This window comes from Gavia stellata, chromosome 3, assembly GCF_030936135.1.
Source record: "Gavia stellata isolate bGavSte3 chromosome 3, bGavSte3.hap2, whole genome shotgun sequence".
In the NCBI taxonomy this organism is placed as follows: Eukaryota; Metazoa; Chordata; class Aves; order Gaviiformes; family Gaviidae; genus Gavia; species Gavia stellata.
Genome location: NC_082596.1, coordinates 30,515,689 through 30,533,886, shown reverse-complemented (window position 1 = coordinate 30,533,886; position 18,198 = coordinate 30,515,689). Strand labels below are relative to the sequence as shown.

Below are 18,198 nucleotides of genomic sequence, written 5' to 3'. Positions count from 1 at the left end.
CAAGAAGAAGCAGAGTTTTTCTCCAAAATATATAAAGTCAAATTATTGCAAGCATGATCATGTACCACAAACACAATGTACTCTTCTATTGCACTGGGAAAGTGATTATGAACTATGTATGGGATCCCCCAAGTTAAATGTAATAATGACAATGCAATAAGGTTCTAATTTTTTAAGGTATTTGGCTTGGTCTTACGGCAAGCTGCTGCTACAAGGCATGCTGAATAATCCAGACACAGACACTGAAATACGAATTTCTGTATCACCCATCCAAAACAAGAAATACAAGTCATGTTTCCAGGGTGTGGGAGCCTCCCCTTGGAATGACTGCTTTGGAGTAGGTGTTAGAAACATTGACAAATAACTAGCTAAGAATAACTCCTTAGTGACAGTATGGCCAGTCTTGGAATATAACTTACACAGTCCAAGTAAAAATTCCTCTGTTTCACCCTACAAGGACTCTACATTACATCATCTGTGTGACTGCTTCTCAGATACTAAGCCCAGTTTTAGTGTCCTCGGAGGATGCTGATTGAGCTCACTTAAGAAAAAATGAAGAAAGAATCACATAATCAATTTCATTAAATAACCTGGAAAAACCCCCTAATTTTAGTGAAGATTTTCCTCTGTGAACACGGGAAGTTCTGTAATGACTTGGTCAGTCTAATAAAATCTATACAGTGAACAGAAATTCAGTAACAGCAAACAAAGAAAGAGCTAAAACCAAACCAGAAAGTCAAAGGAGGCAAATTCAGAAGGGAAATATATTTAGCAATGCATTTTTTACACATCGGAACAATTACCCAGACTTGAGTACTAATGGAAACTAAAACTTAATTAACCAGCAAGTGTAAGATAACAGGCAGTAAACTTGCATGGCAATGAATGCACAGAGGAGATGCCATTTCTGATAGCAAATTTAAAAACTTATGCTGGAGACAAAGCTGAAGACCACAATTCAGTGTCCTGCGTGTTTTCCCGTTTGGGTGACTTTTTGGGTATTTCGTATGCACTTGCCGCAGCAGTTCTGCCAAACTAGTCCAACCACTGTCTGTAATGAGGATAAACTTCAGATCAGAAAGGCATCTTTTACAAAGACTGAAATACATATGATCAAACTCAACTGACACGTTTTTGGCAGATGTCGTGTTTATCCTCAGCAGCTTTTGAAAGTAAATTCAAAATGATGCCATAACCTTTTTGGCTTAGACTGAGCTCAAGACCACAAAGTGAAATGATTAGATGATTTTGGAAAAAAAAATAGAGCTGTCAAAATGTGCTGCGTAAGAGAAAGTTTTAAACATTGATAGAAATGGCTTGGACAGAAATTTCTGCTGGAAAGTATGTCAAAGGCTACAACTTACTTGTTGCAAGAAGGAATTAAGAAATGGGAGAAATAACATAGTCTCATGTTTCCTGAATATATTTTTATTTTTAACAAGGTCTGAATAAACATAGTGAGCCTAGCAAAATAACATATATATGTACTTCAAATTTAGTCTGAATTGCTTCAACATTCAGGTCCAGGATCTTGCTGTATCTTTATCTGCTAAATTAAAAAGACAGTTAGTAATATTTTGCTCTGCATCAAGTCAAATTATTTCCATTTGGCTAAGCTAAAATAGCCAAGTTCCAGCTATCATTCATGGTTGGTTTTGTGTCATTAGCTGCTGTTGGAAAGGATTCAAGGAGAAATCACAGCCACTTCTCCCACTGTGGAGAGAGAACTGGAACCAGTTCTTCAGAGGAGGTCTAAGCATTGCTGCCAATGCAACACAGAGCAACGGAATCTCACTGAAGCTCAGTTCTATTGACCTTTCACAATGGCTGTGGACCACTTCTCATAGTCACCGGCAACAAAATTGATCTAACAGTGTGCTGCCACCAGAAACAGGGCAGTGGTTCCGGCTGTTACATATGTTACATATGACCATAAATTTTGCAGAGCATATTCTTTGCTTCTGACCAGCTGATCACAGAATGCTGATTTTTTTGGCTCTGTTCTCTGTCATCTTAAACCTTTTTTGCCATTTTCCATTTTATTCATGTATAAACTTTTTCAGCAATAGCTCCATTTTTACAGAGCACTGACAGGCACATGAAAGAGGGTAGAATCAAGGTCTGATCTCTGTGGGGCTGCTTTGGAGACTCCTCTTCACAGGTTAAACTGAGATCTCATTTGCCAGTTTCTAAAGCATTTAATGTGTGTCATGTTGATTTTGTCATCTTCCAGATATTTCATAAGACTTTTCTCATTTCATTTCAAGTAAAGATGTTTGAGTATTATACATCAACATTATTATCCTTTAATCAACCAAAATTAGAGAAAATAAAATGCAAAGCTGGTTTGATAGGATTATTTTCCATAAACACAAACAAACTGGCATTAATTATGCTACTCTCTTTTAAGTCTTTATCAATTCAGTTTCATATTAGCTGTCCCATTTTTTTTCCAAAGATTTATGTCACACTGACAAGCTTATAATTATTCGGGTCATCTCTTTTATTCTTTTTAAATACTGGCATGTTAACTTTCTTCTGCTCTCCCAAAACTTCCCCTGTGTTGCAAGAGTTGAAGTTATTGAAAATCAACATTAATAGTCAAGCTCCTCAATGGTGCCTTTAAACCAGTTGGATACAGGTTATCCAAACCTGCTAATTTAAAAATGTTTAATTTCCTGTTCCAAAGCAAAATAGAAACAGCTTCAAAGTTCCTGAAGCACGTACAGTTCTCACCCCTCCAAATCAAGCCAGTAAGAACTGGGAATGCTCAGGGTCCCCTATCACTTGAAGTAAGTCATAGAGGGCAATGACGAGAATGATTTCTCACTGCGATTCAGAAGAGAAGGTGACAAGCAAACATGCTTTTGACCTGTAAGTTGTTAAAACACAATTGTTTCTGGTTTAGCAGATGTGGAAACTGAGATGTGAGGAATCTTAGCAACACCCACAGTGCATATATCAAACCTAAGATTAGAAGTCAGAAGGTCTGAGCCCCTCCATGCCTAACAGCTATAGGCAGCTCCTCACACATCCTCCCCTGTGTAAACCAGAGGTTCCAACCAAAAATCACCACATCAAAGAACAAACAAAAATGTACAACTGTTTATTATGAGTTGATTATCTTTTTATTGGAATCACAGTTAACAATAACTATGAAAAGGGAAGCAAATCAATTAATTGATTATTTTTTTCATTTCTTCTGTACAATTGCTGGTTTTTGCCTCAGAGCGAAATTTTTTTGTAAAGCCATCAGCAAACATGGAGATAGCATGATGTGTAACTACAAGTAATTTTTAAAGTAAGACTGATTATCATTTGTTTTTTTACATTGGCTTTTTAAGGAGATAATGGCAAAAAAAAGTAATGCAGATATACATACAAATATTGTGTTAGGAACCTAGAAAAACAGCTAGGTTTGTTACATGACAAACTGGGCCAGTACAGTATTGAAAAACAAATATCCACATTTTAAGTTTATTTGTTGTAAGTTTGAACTTCTGAAACATGCAAGTATGCATGATCTTAAAAGAATTATGAAGTCACAGGTAAAAAAAAAACAAATTAAAAATTTAAATAAATGTCTGATATAGTCTAGTACTGAACCAGTCACACTTCTATATAACATTTTATGAGGTATGTTCAAGTGGGAAAGCAGCTGAGACCAACTAGTGTCACTGAAAACAAGCTATAATGTCAAAATATTGAATTGCTTTTGGCCAGAGTAGCTAATTTGAATTATGAATTTGAATTCTGTTCCTTTATGCTTAGTGCTTGGAAATGTGGAATGATCCAGCAACAACAGGAAATTTATATAAATTGAATACTGTATTTGCTTCTTTATGATTTAGCATTCTAAAACACTCAGGCAAAAGAAGAGCTGCTTTAAGAGAACATCAAGCGACTCATATTCAGAAGATAGGCAATAACATATCTGAGATTGCTTTTACAATGTTAATTCAGCTCAGCTGAGTGAGTCCCTTTCCAAACAGCAGGTCATTTAATGAGAGCATTCTTTTTCAGAAGACCTCTATCTCTCTCAGATCTGGGAATAAGTCAACAGTTTGTGTCGAAGAATGTGAGGTAGCCAATCCCTCATTTGCTGTAGAAATGGAATTTGATGTAGTGAATGAGGTGGCACTTGCAGAAGGGTTGATGGATTAAGGAATTTGAATATTGCTCAGAAGAATTAAAACTTCTCTTTCCCTATAAAATCCCAAGGTCATACTGGAATCATTTAAACCAACATTTTTAAAAATTGTCTTTAAACTTCTTTTCCCCATTTTCTATACCCTATCTTAAATCCTCATGGCTTGATTTGGTGGAATTTTAAACGCTCATAGTTGTAATTTAACGTTTCATAGACTGTATGTCTTAAAGGAATTGCAGCTACCCACAGTTAGTCCGAAGTTGAGTTATAGGATACCTGCTATTCATCAAAACCAAAGTGACTGTGATAATTTGTCCTTCTTTCCTTTTTTACTATTCTTGGAAATTAATTCCAGAAGACTATAGGCACTCTGAACTTACTAATTTCTAAGAAAAATCAGGTCCAAGGTACCTCAGCTTAGGCATCCAAAGTTAGTGAACAATTTTGGCCATACTTCCTTTATTTCCATCTAAAAGATGTGGAAGAACTGAAATCTACATATAGCGGCTGCATATCCATACAAGGTGTATCTTCACCAATTCCCAAGCTCTTTACCCTGCTTCCTAAGATAAAGAAACATCCATAGTTGGACCTAAGTCTCCATCAATAGTTCTCCATCAAGGTCCTTGATCTGAATTGAAGGATCTCAGGGAACATCACAAAATGCATTTGCTGTGCAACCTAAAAATCAGCTTAATTCACTTTCCGCAAAGCAAAGATGATACCACTGATTCAGCTCATGAGAGTATAGACAAATTAGTGATTGTTTGTGAAGTGCTCAGATGCTGTTATGAGGAACATAACATAGAAAAGTCTGTAAGAAATTAATAATGTCTATCAAGAACAGCATCTGAGCAGAGAGTGATAAATAAAGCGTAAGGTCACATGTTGAAATGGGAAGAAAATAATAGTGAATTATCCAGGCACCATCCATTCTATCCAATAAATGAGATAAGGGTATATTCAAAGAATATTTTATGATCTGATAATCAAAGGCCATTATAAGGTGCCTTCACAGGGGGGGCAGGTTAAGTTTGCATGGGCAGTTTTAATTCTGACCTGTTCTAACCATTCTCGTCTTTGCTCACCCTTTGGCAATAAACGTTGAAACTGTGGGGGATATGTGTGCCTGCTTATGCGCCGTTTCCTAGATTTTTGTTAAAAGAAAAACTATCGATCTACTTCGTATTACAAAAAGATACATAGATACAATTTATTTCATACTACATTTCATTGGGACTTTTGAGTTTCCTAATTTGTTGAAACTGCTAAACCTGTAAATTTGAAGTTTGTATCATTAACAGATACATGCTCCAATCACCCAAACATACCCTGACATACATATTCACTAGATACCCAACTCCTTATGGAATTCAAGTGTACCAACAAGCTCAAGTGGATCTACTGACAAGAAATTACATAGAAATTACACATCCAGTTGAGCAACATCCCCCGATGTCTGCTTTTTCTAACCATGTGTTCTACAACACAGTATTATTGTTCCATACACATTTTTTTTCTTATAACTTCCGTTTTTGTTTACATATTAAAACATGGGTTTAAATAAGTAACTTGATCAAAATCAGTTGAAAATCTATGGCACTGTCAGGCACCACACCTGCATTTACAAATCCCTGGTTAGTGCTTTAGTCACAGTAAAACCCTTCCTTCATTTAATACTCACTAGAATTCAGTTCTTAAAATATTACTCCTATAAAATTTTGTCTTGTGATTTTTTAAAATTAAATAGCAAGAGAAATGTTTTTCCAATAGCACTATTGAGTGAAATTAAACATTGATTCCTGCCTTGCTTTCAGCAGGATCCAGTCTCCAGCTCAGCTGTATTCACGCCACTCCTTATTTGCATGGACTTTTTTTCCTACAGCATTTTAAAAGGTCTAATTTTTAATTCAAATTTTTGTTCTGTGTACGTCACCTGCTGTGAGAAAAGCCACTTTCTTCATGTACTTCTTTTCATCTGGGTGCTTGTTCCAGTGCAAAGTCAAATCCTCTTAAACCTTCAACTGGTTCCCAGCATTATGGATGGGTACCAACACTTTGGGTAGTTATGTATAAAGTCTTATCATTCTGACCTCTAAATTTTTGATATATCAGAGAATTGAGTCTTCTAGCAAGAATTTTTTCATTCTGCTGGAAGTGTTATAACACAGTGCTCTGTAAAACTATTTCTCTCACCAATACAACATCCAGCAACCCAGAGTATCACGGTGTAAGACAGATGTTAGTCTGGAGCCATCTACTGGTTGTATTGCTGAGCTATAATAGACAGGTTTGAAAAACCACATTACACATGTAATTTTATTGTAATTATAAATATAACAGCATATATTAAAAGATTAATCACCTAAACATGTGATGTTTCTTGTGTACTGGTTGTTTGAAGTTTAAACAATATGTGAACTTAATATGGCCCAATTATCAAAATAAAAAAGAATTTATTGATCCTGCTTTCATAAACAAAATAAACATAATGGAGGGGAGGGGGCCTAAAAAGCTCTTATTTCTCAGTAACGACAAAAAGAAACCAAGGAATAAGGTAATATTAATGCTAAGATGTAAAGAATTTAGTAAAGTAATCCACATATCTTTAGTTTTATTGCTGTGACGAAGAGGATAAATAATTCTTACTGCCTTATTTGATGCTTCATAAGATTTCACCCTGAATTTGTATGTGTTGTTCTAAAATAGCTAAGATGCAACATGTATGGTTTTCTTGGGATTAAAAAAGGTCTCAATTGTATTACATTCTTCAAAGGTTTTTATTAAAAATAAATTCAGACAAAAAAGGTAGCAGATGAACAGAAGTATAAAGCCTTTAACACCAGAATTTCTAATAAACAAGCTACTACAAACTAAAAATAATGCAAACAATTTAGTTTGGAGACCAAAAGTATATTTATATAATGATGCTGTTAAGTATGTATTTACTCATTTATTATATTATAATATTGATAATTATTTATGCTATAATTTAGTCTTATTTCTATTATTACAAGAATATATGCAACTTTAACTGTGTCTTCAGGAGCAAGGGAGAGCATTTTACAGATTTTACTAGTTTAAGAGAGATTCTTTGCACCTATTAAATAAGTATACATATATATCTATGTATACGTATGTATACACACAGACACAAATATATACATATTAACTCACTATGCTAATGTGTGTACATACATATGCATGTGTATATATACATATACATGCATGTATATATACATATAAGTGCATATATGTATATACATATATGTATATATGTGTGTATGTATGTATGCAATATATGTATATTCATCTGTATATGTATATACATACACACATGCATGCACATGCATGCACGCCTATATATCACATGTAACATCTAACCTGTGCCTTCTACAATCTCAGACAAAATCCTCTGTTGGCTGCTAGTTGTACTGGGATTAAACATTTGCCATTATTCACATTTGCCCTCAGCAGATCCATCAGCAGGAGAGACTTCCAACAGGAGCTGTAAGTGGCAAGTAATTTTATCAAGAAATGCAAAATGCAATTTAAAATGTATAAAAGGCAGATAAACAATAAGGCTTCCCAGCATAAACAGGAAAGCATAAACATATTGCAGGTTTGGAGACCAGACTATGGGAGCTAAAACTAAGAAGACAGACATTGCCACCATCACAAATGGAACAGGCAGGAACACCTGCAGGAGAAAGAAAAAAACTCGTTTAGGAAATAAACTGACCAACTGTGATTTTATGCCTCATTCATAAGAGTAATCATGTGTTCTTTGCTACACTAGAGTACCATTTCTCATGCTGCTGCAATCTCACCCAGGATGAGATTCATCTGACCTCAAACTACCTACAAGATCAGCACCTTTTCTAAAATACTTGTTCAGGCTCCTTCTATCGTCAAGGGGGAGAGATAGGCAGTACGTGAAAACTATTTGTCCGCATATGATATTATGGGCTCCCAAAAGAAACTCAGGGTTGGGTGCCTAGAAGAAGCCTTCACAATAAGCATACACTTCTAACCCAGCTTTCTGACAGCTAGATTGAGAGGAAATTAAACCTATCCTTAATGTCTGTGGTGTGTCAGGAAAGATGAGAGTAGATCAAGGTTTAATCAACCATTAATGGGCAGCCTGGATCCCACACTGTTCTGGTTACTGCTCCACACTAATATGCTTTCATGTCGTTTGCACCTCTCCTCTATTCTGCATATATCCGTCTCTTGTTTTCAAGCGCAAGCTCTCTGGGGCAGAGATCATTGCTTTGTTTCTTTTCCTTCTACAGTGAAGCAAAGTTTTTGAATAAGGCTCTAAACATTGTGATTATTATTTGCATTTTTGTAGTGACTATCCACTTTTGGCTTGCACTTGTTCCGTAACTTTTGCATGCTACCCATGACTCAAAATATCTGTAAAAATCTTTTGTAACTTATTTCCATTTACTTTGTATGGTCGATGTAGATGAGGTTCCCGGTATCGAAGTACAATCAGGCTTGCACAAGTCAATCCAATCATAAGCCAGGCAGAAAATCCGAAGTAATTTGTTAATGTAATAAGGTCAGAGGGGATGATAAAAATGGATGCAATGGTGGTGGAAAAAATCATGGCTGGTGCTGGAGTACAGGAGTGGACGTTAAGCATGGATATTAAAGCAGGTAAATGTCCTGACTGACTTCCAGCATAGCTTAATCGACCTAGTGTGAACATGCTGCTGTTGAGGGCACCAAATATTGAGACAGCAACAGAGAGAGGAATGATCCAGGCAACAGAGGGGATCACTCGATCAGCCCAAGTCACTGCCACAGCAACTGCAAGAAAGCAAAGCATTAGTGTAGTGTAGGTACCATGTTCTGAATTACTGACAGACTCAACAGAAACAAAACTTAAAATACAAGAAACACGTATTATTTCCCAGCAATGCCTGTTTTTTTGCTACAGTACACAAACATAACTAATCTAATCCTAAGGGTATTTAATTCAGGAGGTAAAAATTTCCGGGGGGGTAAGACAGCAAGAAGGAGTGCTTCCCTTACCAAGCTGTGTAAACCTGCTGGGGCCAATACCATGATAATGGACTGCCCAGTGGGAGCAAGCTGCATCTCACCGCCATGAATCACAAACGTACACGCAAGGCCATGCAGGGAAAGAAAATGAACGCATTAGTCCCCGGTGTGACCACAGTGGTGACATGATCTACTGTTATGAGGAAACTGCCAGCATGAGCGCATGTACATGCACAGACAGCTCAGTGAGCATGTTATTAATGAGGTTTTGCTTTGGTGGAACTGGGAAATGTGAAAGATTATTTCTGAACAAGAGATATTCAGTATTGCTTGGAAATTAGCTATAGCCCATATTGTAGCGAGGACTAGTGTTTAGTGGGTCTATAACCAACTGCCATGAGGAATATAGGTCTTGCAGTGACCTGTGCAGCATTGGAAGTTATTAGAGATGGGGAAAACAACAGCTCAAAAAATGTAGTGAACAACAAGAACTGCAGCAATGTATAGCAATGTTTGAAACAAGAGCTGTAATTTTAAGGCTATCTCTTCAGCTGACACAGATAAGAACAGCTCCCCCAGTATGTTTGGAGCTGCCCATGCCAGCTGGGCAGCTGCTATTCACGGATACTTTGGTATTCGCTGCCTCTTTCATTGTAGGATGGATCTGCAAATGTGTGCATCTCTCCCAGCAGATAGCATGACAGTGGCTGAGTGATAGTAAGAGGGTGCTGAGTGACAGCTACACTGCTCCCATTTATGTTATTGAGCTGTGCTCACAGGAAAAAAAAATTGATCCATCCAAATGAGGTATGTTTTTTGTCACTCCTGGAGGCAAGGTCTGACAGCTCAGTCTCATTAGAGTGGTATTTAAAAGGTGCTGTTTGGACAGTCAAGGAGAAATACAGCTCCTCTTCGACCTTTTCATGGGCTGCTTATTGGTACAGGATCTGAGAGAGGCTTTACGTACACTGGACTTTTGTACAGGCTCTTCTAAGGAATCACAATATTTATCATGAATAACTAACACATACCCCCGAAATGGCTACATTTTTGTGCCCACAGTCTTTTCTATATTATTTATCACGGTGGACTCAACCACCTCCTAAACAGTAACAGATTTAGCCTGAGACACCATGACATAGGGAGGAAGGAGGAGAGAGGATTAAAACTACAGGAAAACAAAGGCCTTCTCCATACTCAACAGAGACCTGATCTTCACCTGATTTTCAGGGTTTTAATACACTTCTGATGTCTTTTCAGACAGTGCCAACATTTTCAACACCTAATAACATCTGTCCGCATTCAGTCCAACTTATGTCATACGGTAAAATTAAACAACAATTCTCTGTTGAAACTTAGAATGAAACCCAGACTTCCTGACTGTGAAGTTAGACGAGCAAAAGTAACCCAGTAAATTGACATCAGATGCGTATGCCAATGGATCACACCTTTTTAATCAAAAAAATATAAAATCCATACCTGAAGAGACAATTTCCTTAGGTGTGAGGACAGTCAGATATGAGATGTTCACCAGTAAGTAAAAAACAATTACTGCTGGAACAGCAGTCATCACAGTTAAGGGGATATTTCTGCTAGGGTTTTTCATCTCTTCTGAAAAATACAATTTTAAAAGACTAATAAAGCAAGCAATACAGCTTCTGCAACTGTATTTCAGTAGCAAATCTGCACAGAGCTTGACAAGACTGACACCAAAGTCCTGCCCAACCCCTAATCATGGCTCCTAAGCTATACTGCTTGTGAGGTCCTACAGTTGTTCTCAAAGAGTTTATTATCAAAGAAGTCTAAACAAAATATTTTTCATTTTTTCAAATCTCTTTTTTCTTATTTAGCCATCTTTTAACTATCTTGGAAGGAGGGACGGATAGAGACCTGACAGGCTGATTTAAAAAAAAGACAAAAAGACTGATAATTAGATTAGCTATTAGGAAGAGATTCTTTACTATGAGGGTGGTGAGATACTGCAACAGGTTGCCCCGAGAAGTTGTGGATGTCCCCTCCCTGGACGTGTTCAAGGCCAGGTTGGATGGGGCTTTGAGCAACCTGGTCTAGTGGAAGGTGTCCCTGCCCATGGCAGGGGGACTGGAACTAGATGATCTTTAAGGTCCCTTCCAACCCAAACCATTCTATGATTCTGTGATAACTTTTCTCTGATTTAACAAATATTTGACTTACATCAGAAAATTGATTTGGTAAGAAATTTTCAAGTAGCCATACTTTCAAATCACAAGCTTGAACATGAGACTGTAAGTGTCAGTTTGTTTATTCTTACATCACCTCATGAGTCCTGATCTGAAACTTTCTGAGTGTATTTTCCCATTCCCGCACAAAACCTTTCTCTTTGCCCTTACATCAGGAAATACAGAAAATGTAAGGGGAAGAGACTGAAGGTATTGACAGAAGAGCAGTAATGCAGTGGCTTTAAGAGGGCCATTCCCAGATGGATTCTGCTGTTGATTATCTTTTCCAGGGCAAAGCTGGCGGAGGAAAACTGTTCAGTGCTAAGCCTAGCATCTTAGCTTAAAACTGCTCTTACCAAACAAGAAAAAACTCCAAACTTTGTAGCTGAACAACTGAGGCACTGGCACACATTCCTGACCATGTGATAGTCCCAGCAAGAGATGGAGCTGGTTTCCAGAACCCTATTAATTCATCGTCATCTCAGTCAAAAAGGGTCTTTTTCCTTTCTTTCACTCCTTCATCCCTTCCCTCATGCTCCCTCGCCCCTTCCCACTTCCCTCAGCGTTTAGGAAGACTTCCGGAGTATTACCAACTGATAACTCACAAGGGGGAAGAAGTGAAAAGTCAAATGTGCAGCTTACTTAAGCTTTTTTTAGGAGACAGAAATCCCTTTCCTTCCTCAAATATAATTTGTCTCCTGCCCAGAACATCAGCTCTGAGCTTGCCCCAGTGCTGGCTGTAGTGCACAGAGCCAGAAGAACTGAATGAGCACAACAGTGAAATTTAGATACGGACTATTGGAGAATTTGCAATTTAGTTCAAATGTAAGAAATACATTTGGTAATTTTGAGCCCAGAATGGGACAATCACCAAAACTGCCAATTTAAATTTATCTTTCCATTTGTTTTGTTGCTTGTTACAATCCTGCCGTCCAGCTGGCACATGATGCTTTAGCTGAAGCTCACAGGAATGAAGTTATTGTTGAAGAATAGGAAATACAGTTCAGAAGGGGACTGTTGCATAGGTTGCATCTGTCTAAACAGCTGTGCTGCCCAGTGCATGGTATTTATTACTATTCCTAACCGATCAGGAAATAAATTAACATTTTACCAATAATTTTGTATTTTCTTGGGCTTACAAAGCTAAATGCTTTCCTTTAAGGAAATCCTAAGATTTCAAAATTATACTTTGCTGATTTAGATCACCTTTTTTATTGCAGCATACTATTAATGCTGAAATAGCTGTATTGTAATAACCACAGTCATTTTTTTAAACATTAACCCAATTTTCACACTGTTCTTACCATTGAACTTTGTGTTATGCATTTCACACATTCAGTTTATTTAATGTTTTACATGTGATAGAGGTCAATGGATAAATAGGGTTAAAGATATAACAGCAACATCCATCTGCTTACAACTTAATTCTATAAATCTGATGATACTATAAAACACTATTCATTTAACTCGTGACGTGCATAACTAACATTAGGAACATTCTCTCCGCAGTTTTCATGAAAAAATGCCACGTGTCATCAGATACAAAATAGAATAAGTAAATGGATATTAAAAACCGTTTTGAATGTTTAAAATTGAGCACAAGTTATATGAAAGGTTTTATACCACTTTCCTTAGATTCTTCTTCATCTCCTGTGCAAAAGTCTGTTTTCCCAAGGAAGTGACTACTGACCATTCTATATATCCCATAAAATGACCATATTTTAACACAATTCAAAATTAATTTGCCCATGTGCAAACCTGCATAATCTCAGAGAAGGTACAGATATTTAAATATAAATTAATCAACTACCTTTTGGGATTTGGTCCTTACTGTGCACATAATTTGTCATGGATATCTTAATCCTTTTCTAAAAATGCACTGACATTGGCAAAGACAAAATGCAACATTTTAAGGTATGGAAAAATCTGTTTATGCATGAGATTTTAAATTTTAAAATTTTGTACTCCTTTGGAAATGTCAATCTGATCCTGGAGACCGCACAAGAAGCAAGAAACTTCCCTAGAAAGGAACAACGCCTCTTCTGCCAGCCCCAACAAACACAGGACTCGCATAAAACGTGGGAGACCCTATGGTCTTGAAGGAGAGACAAGTACTACAAAGATGAGCTGAGGAACGTAAGAATGGTGGCTGCAGAACAGAAGCTAAAGATGAGGAGTGAAATACCTGCCATGTAATTGAGGGACCACCAACCACCATAGGCATACAGTCCTTGGAAGAAGGCTTCAGCCACCTGTGACACGTTGGGGATCTCTGAGCTGAACGCATCCTCAAACCTGGCCAGACTCTCCTTTCTCCCACCAACGAGGAGAACTATGCCACCAACGGCGATTACAGACAAGGCCATCATCTTCAGCAGAGTGAAAATTGTCTGCACCCAGGCAGCCATTTTGACACTGCGGCCATTCAAAATCCCCAGGGACCAGAGAACAGCCAAGGCCAAGCATTTCTTCAGCGCTTCTGGTGCAGGGCAGATGCCGTAGAAGGGCTGGGTGGCGTATTCAGCAAACAGCAATGCTCGAGCAGCATTTGATGCTGGCTTGGTAAATGTTGACGTCCAGATAAACACGAAGGCGGGTAGGGATCCAAGGCCTCTTTTAATATGGCTGTATTCTCCTCCCGAGAAGGGCAGAGCGGTTCCCAGCTCGGCATAGCAGAGGGAGCCCATCAGAGAAACCAGCCCAGACGCAGTCCAGATCGTTAGTGCGATGCCGACGTTCAGTAAAGAATGCTTTAACACCCCCGTGGGAGACACAAAGATCCCTGCCCCAACAATTGATCCTATAATAAAACTTACCCCATCAAAATAACCTATGTGTCTTCTGAGTTGCATCTTGTCCTTTTCTTTTCTTTTCACATCTTTGGGATCATCACTTTTTCCTTTTCCCATTTTTTTCTGTTTTTTCACAGCAGATTATATGACTGCAGAGGCTGGATTACGTGTATTTCCTTTTCACTTTGTTGTTAGCAGACTGTCATGGTCCTACTTGCTAGCGAAATGTTATGGGAAGCCTGGCTTAATCATTCAGAAAAGAGAGCATACTCTGGGTTTTGATGTCTTCTGTGTGAAGATGATTAACCAAATACTTCAAGAAACACTGGCAAATCATGTACATGTTGGTTTAATATGTACTTCAGAAATTATTAAGGTCTGGAGGTATTTTTAAAGAAAACAGCATAACAAATCATGTACAGTAAATAAACATTTCTTGGCTGATTTTCATCAACGGATTTCAATTTTTTTTACATAGGTCTTCAGAGACAACTGCAAGAGGTGGGTAAACGTGACCTCTGCATCAGATCTAGGGAAAGGGGAAGGGTATGGCAGCATGAAGAAAGAAATCAGCCCTCCTTATGTTACTGACAGTGACACGGGCATTAGTTGGACAGCCTGGTACTATTTTTCCACCCTCAATACATAAAATGGACAGTGATAAGCAATGGTCACCAGTATGTTTTGCCAAATCCTCATCAGTCACTGGGTATACTGGAGCTTGTTTATACTTCTCTCATTAAGCACTGCCCTAGAAAGAAAATTACCAGTTTATTCCCAGTTTTTCTTGAGCACTCGTTATAGTAGTACCCCAGCACTTCCTAAGCAGTTATTAATCTTTGGACACTGCTGTGAGGGGAAGGGGCTGTATCATCGTTTCCATTGTCTGTATGGGGGCTGTGGAACAGAAAGATGAAGGCTGAAAGTCCCCACCAGTTTGGTGCATGCCTTTTAAGGTGCAGCCAATGATTTTTCTACGTATTTAACAATCTGTGGTATATTTTATGTTCAAAATCTGCAAAAGGAGCTTCTCTTCAATCAGATGTGGATACACCATTGCCATACAATTTTGCCCCAAGAAAAATGTATTTTTTCTTTTTAAGAGATTTAGAGAAAAATGGGCAGAAAGCAGGAAACCAACTGAAAAAGAAGCTCAGCATATACCTTAAGGGTTGTTAAGCACCCAAACTAGTAGCTGCAAAGTTCTTACTTCTTACCAGTCAAGTTGCAGAACCATTTTTGTCCCGAAGGTCAAAGCTCAGTAATGCAGCAAACAAAACTCATGGCTTTTACAGTGCCCAACTTGAAAGACACAGTGGTGCAGATTGGTCCTGAACAGCAGGATTTTCACTCAAATAGAAAATAAATCCACCTGAAAAAATAGGTTTATGTAATATGCCATCATGTAAAAGACCTTTAATTAAAAGAGGCATGTGCACAGATTATTATTTTTTTATTTTTTCAACAACTTGGTTAAAGTGTGTTTCCATCAGCACGCAGAAACTATGCAGCATGGGCAGTGACAGAATCCACAGCTCCAGAGCAGCTTTTAACTGTAAGACAATTATTCCATCTTCTGCAAATCACTGCAGCACTCGCTATAAGCTTTCACCTTCAAAAAAACATCGTCCTACAGACTAAAAGAATTTTAGTTCTACACAAAACACTCTATTTATAAAAATTTGCATGCATTTTAAATTGCATTTATTCACTTTGTAAATTGCAATATGTATTTAAGTTCGAGTATGCATTTACCATGTATTATGAATAATTCAAAATAATGCAAATATTTATTCCCCAGTATTTGTGAATTGGAAATTAAATGCGACAAATGTTTTAAATGGTTAAAATATGTAATCTCCTGTTTTATTTCAGTGCCTCTTCTGAGTCTCCTTCTCTGTGAATGTACACATATTTTTTTATATCCATCGATCTTCCAACTGTTTATTTTGGGTGTTTGGCCATGTACGGCTGGATTTGGATTATTATTTTAAAACAATTCAGTATTACCCTAAATGGCAGCTTAAAGTACAGATGCAACTGACTTTGTTTCACTGTTCATCCTAAAGTGTGTTCATTCCTAGTATAACAAAGGCATTTCCAAAATCTCCCAAGCAGCAGATTAATAAGGATTTTTTACTTCTGACAAAGCTGCCTGATTTCAGAAAACCCCACTGAGATTATTACTTTCTTGTGTGCGCTTTCTGCCCACTTCAGATAAATGTTTCTAGACTTTCAGTGAAATGCTTTGGAGATTTATGCAAAGTATGCTTTTCATTTTGGTGTGTTGTTGCCAGAGTAGGAGGAGGTAAGAGCAGAGATAATGACAACATTCCTACAAATCCAACAAAAACTGACATTCTGGAAACAGTACAGTAACATGAGCATTACCAGGGCAGAACTCAGTAAAACACCGCTGGTTACACAACGACAGGTAGTTTTCAGCCAAACTGCTTTCTTTTTCAAAATGTAAGGGCAGAGTCTTCTGAAGCATGTCATAAATATTCATTTCCCGGGTTTTCTGTAAGATGTCCAACTCGTCCCTCTGGCTGAGAGGATAAATTGCCACAGTCTATATGATTATCTCAAGGTCTCATATGTCAGTGACTCCTGCCTCACACCCAACTATGTAGTCAGTACCTGGTCACATTCACTTTGATGACATTATCCAGAAACTCAACTGCTGAATATAGGGCAAAGATAAATGATTAAAATAACCTAGACACGTTTGTAAGACAAGCCTATGATTCCCCTGCTACGTGGAGTACACTACAAGGTTGTATCATCATCAAAATGAAATGCCAAAGTACTGCAATTTTTATAGTCAACAGGGAATGACGACATTTCTTTTGAGTGCCAACTACTGAGTTCTCTTCGACAGCAAAATGAGGTCAAGAGAGCGCTATATAACAGCTACGGTTGAAAGGCTAGTTCTCCTAGCATTTAGGATTTTCCCTTTTAATTTTCTTTCAAAATTCTTTTAGCCTTCAATGTCAAGTTTTTCATCATCAACTATCTAATGCTTATCATGACTGATACCTTCAGTCACTGCAGTTTCTCTAGATTTAAGAGAGAAACCAATACAGAAAAGTAATGGAAGAATATTTTTGTTGCCTAAATTGGATATGTATTATCTCCTAATTGTAATTAACTGAATTTCAATGTACTTGGATAAGGAGTCTTGATTTCAACCTTGTTAAGAATTTTCTGTGTGTACTCACTAGGTCTTTCCTATGATCCACTCACTGATTAAATGGACTAGAAGGAAGCCCATCTGTCTGAACAATGTCAGATTTTAAAACATTTATTTAGTACCTTTTCAATTAACTACACAGTGTTTCAAGCATGGTATTGATTTATCTCTGCATTATCCCAAATCCTTTAAGGGGAGAAGATGTAGCAAAAATTAGAACCTAATTTGTCTTGCAAAGTTTCAATAAATACTCTTCTGTCCTGTCTCTGAAGAAGCTTCCTTCTGACATTCACCAAGGATAAAGAAGCAGAGGAACAAAGGAAAAACCTGAAGAGACCTTCTAGGAAAAAAACAGTCACAGTTAATCTTCCTTGGCATATGTCAAGGGACATACCTTACTTAATATGACTGACAAATTTTATTTATAATCCTCCTTTTTTTTCTCCTTTTTAGCTCACCTTTTGTTGGGAACATGACATTTCAAAGTAGTTTTCTTTGTCTTGCCTTCTGAAAGGACCTCAACAGCTATTCAAGGATTTCCATAAGTCCCATTAGATAGAAGCCAGTTTACCATTTGCCACACCAGACCCCATAATGTTTTCACAAACTTTTATTTAGAAAATGAATCTGCACATAGAGGCACGTGACAATTTACTGCCTTGGCAATATTCTTTTTTTCCTGATACTCTGCCAAGCTTATTATACATCTCCCTTTTACTAAAAGTCTTAAGGATCTATTTGTTTCCCTGGCAGATGCATCATTCTTTTATTATTGATCAAGAAACAGACCCCACATAATAGTCAACTAATGGCAAATCAAAAAACATAGGGAAAGTCACTGTTTTGTGACAT

The 18,198-nt window shown here is 37.5% G+C and overlaps 1 protein-coding gene across 1 annotated transcript; it reads right to left on the bottom strand.

Moving 5' to 3' along the window:
- Window positions 1–7,604: 7,604 nt before the first annotated feature.
- Window positions 7,605–14,270, bottom strand: SLC7A13 (solute carrier family 7 member 13). Its single transcript, XM_009813361.2, has 4 exons — window positions 13,547–14,270; window positions 10,643–10,774; window positions 8,604–8,968; window positions 7,605–7,850 (listed from the first exon to the last, which is right to left on the bottom strand). The coding sequence occupies exons 1-4, from the start codon at window positions 14,268–14,270 to the stop codon at window positions 7,605–7,607; spliced, it is 1,467 nt and encodes a 488-aa protein (XP_009811663.2).
- Window positions 14,271–18,198: the final 3,928 nt, after the last annotated feature.

Bases quoted from the DNA above. Each gene is read 5' to 3' on its own strand.
- SLC7A13 (XM_009813361.2), bottom strand. From the start codon at position 14,270: ATGGGAAAAGGAAAAAGTGATGATCCCAAAGATGTGAAAAGAAAAGAA. The intron at 10,775-13,546 runs GTATTTCACTCC...TGTATTTTTCAG, and splicing joins GTCCCTCAATTACATGGCAG to AAGAGATGAAAAACCCTAGC. The intron at 8,969-10,642 runs GTATGGATTTTA...GCTTTCTTGCAG, and splicing joins TAAGGAAATTGTCTCTTCAG to TTGCTGTGGCAGTGACTTGG.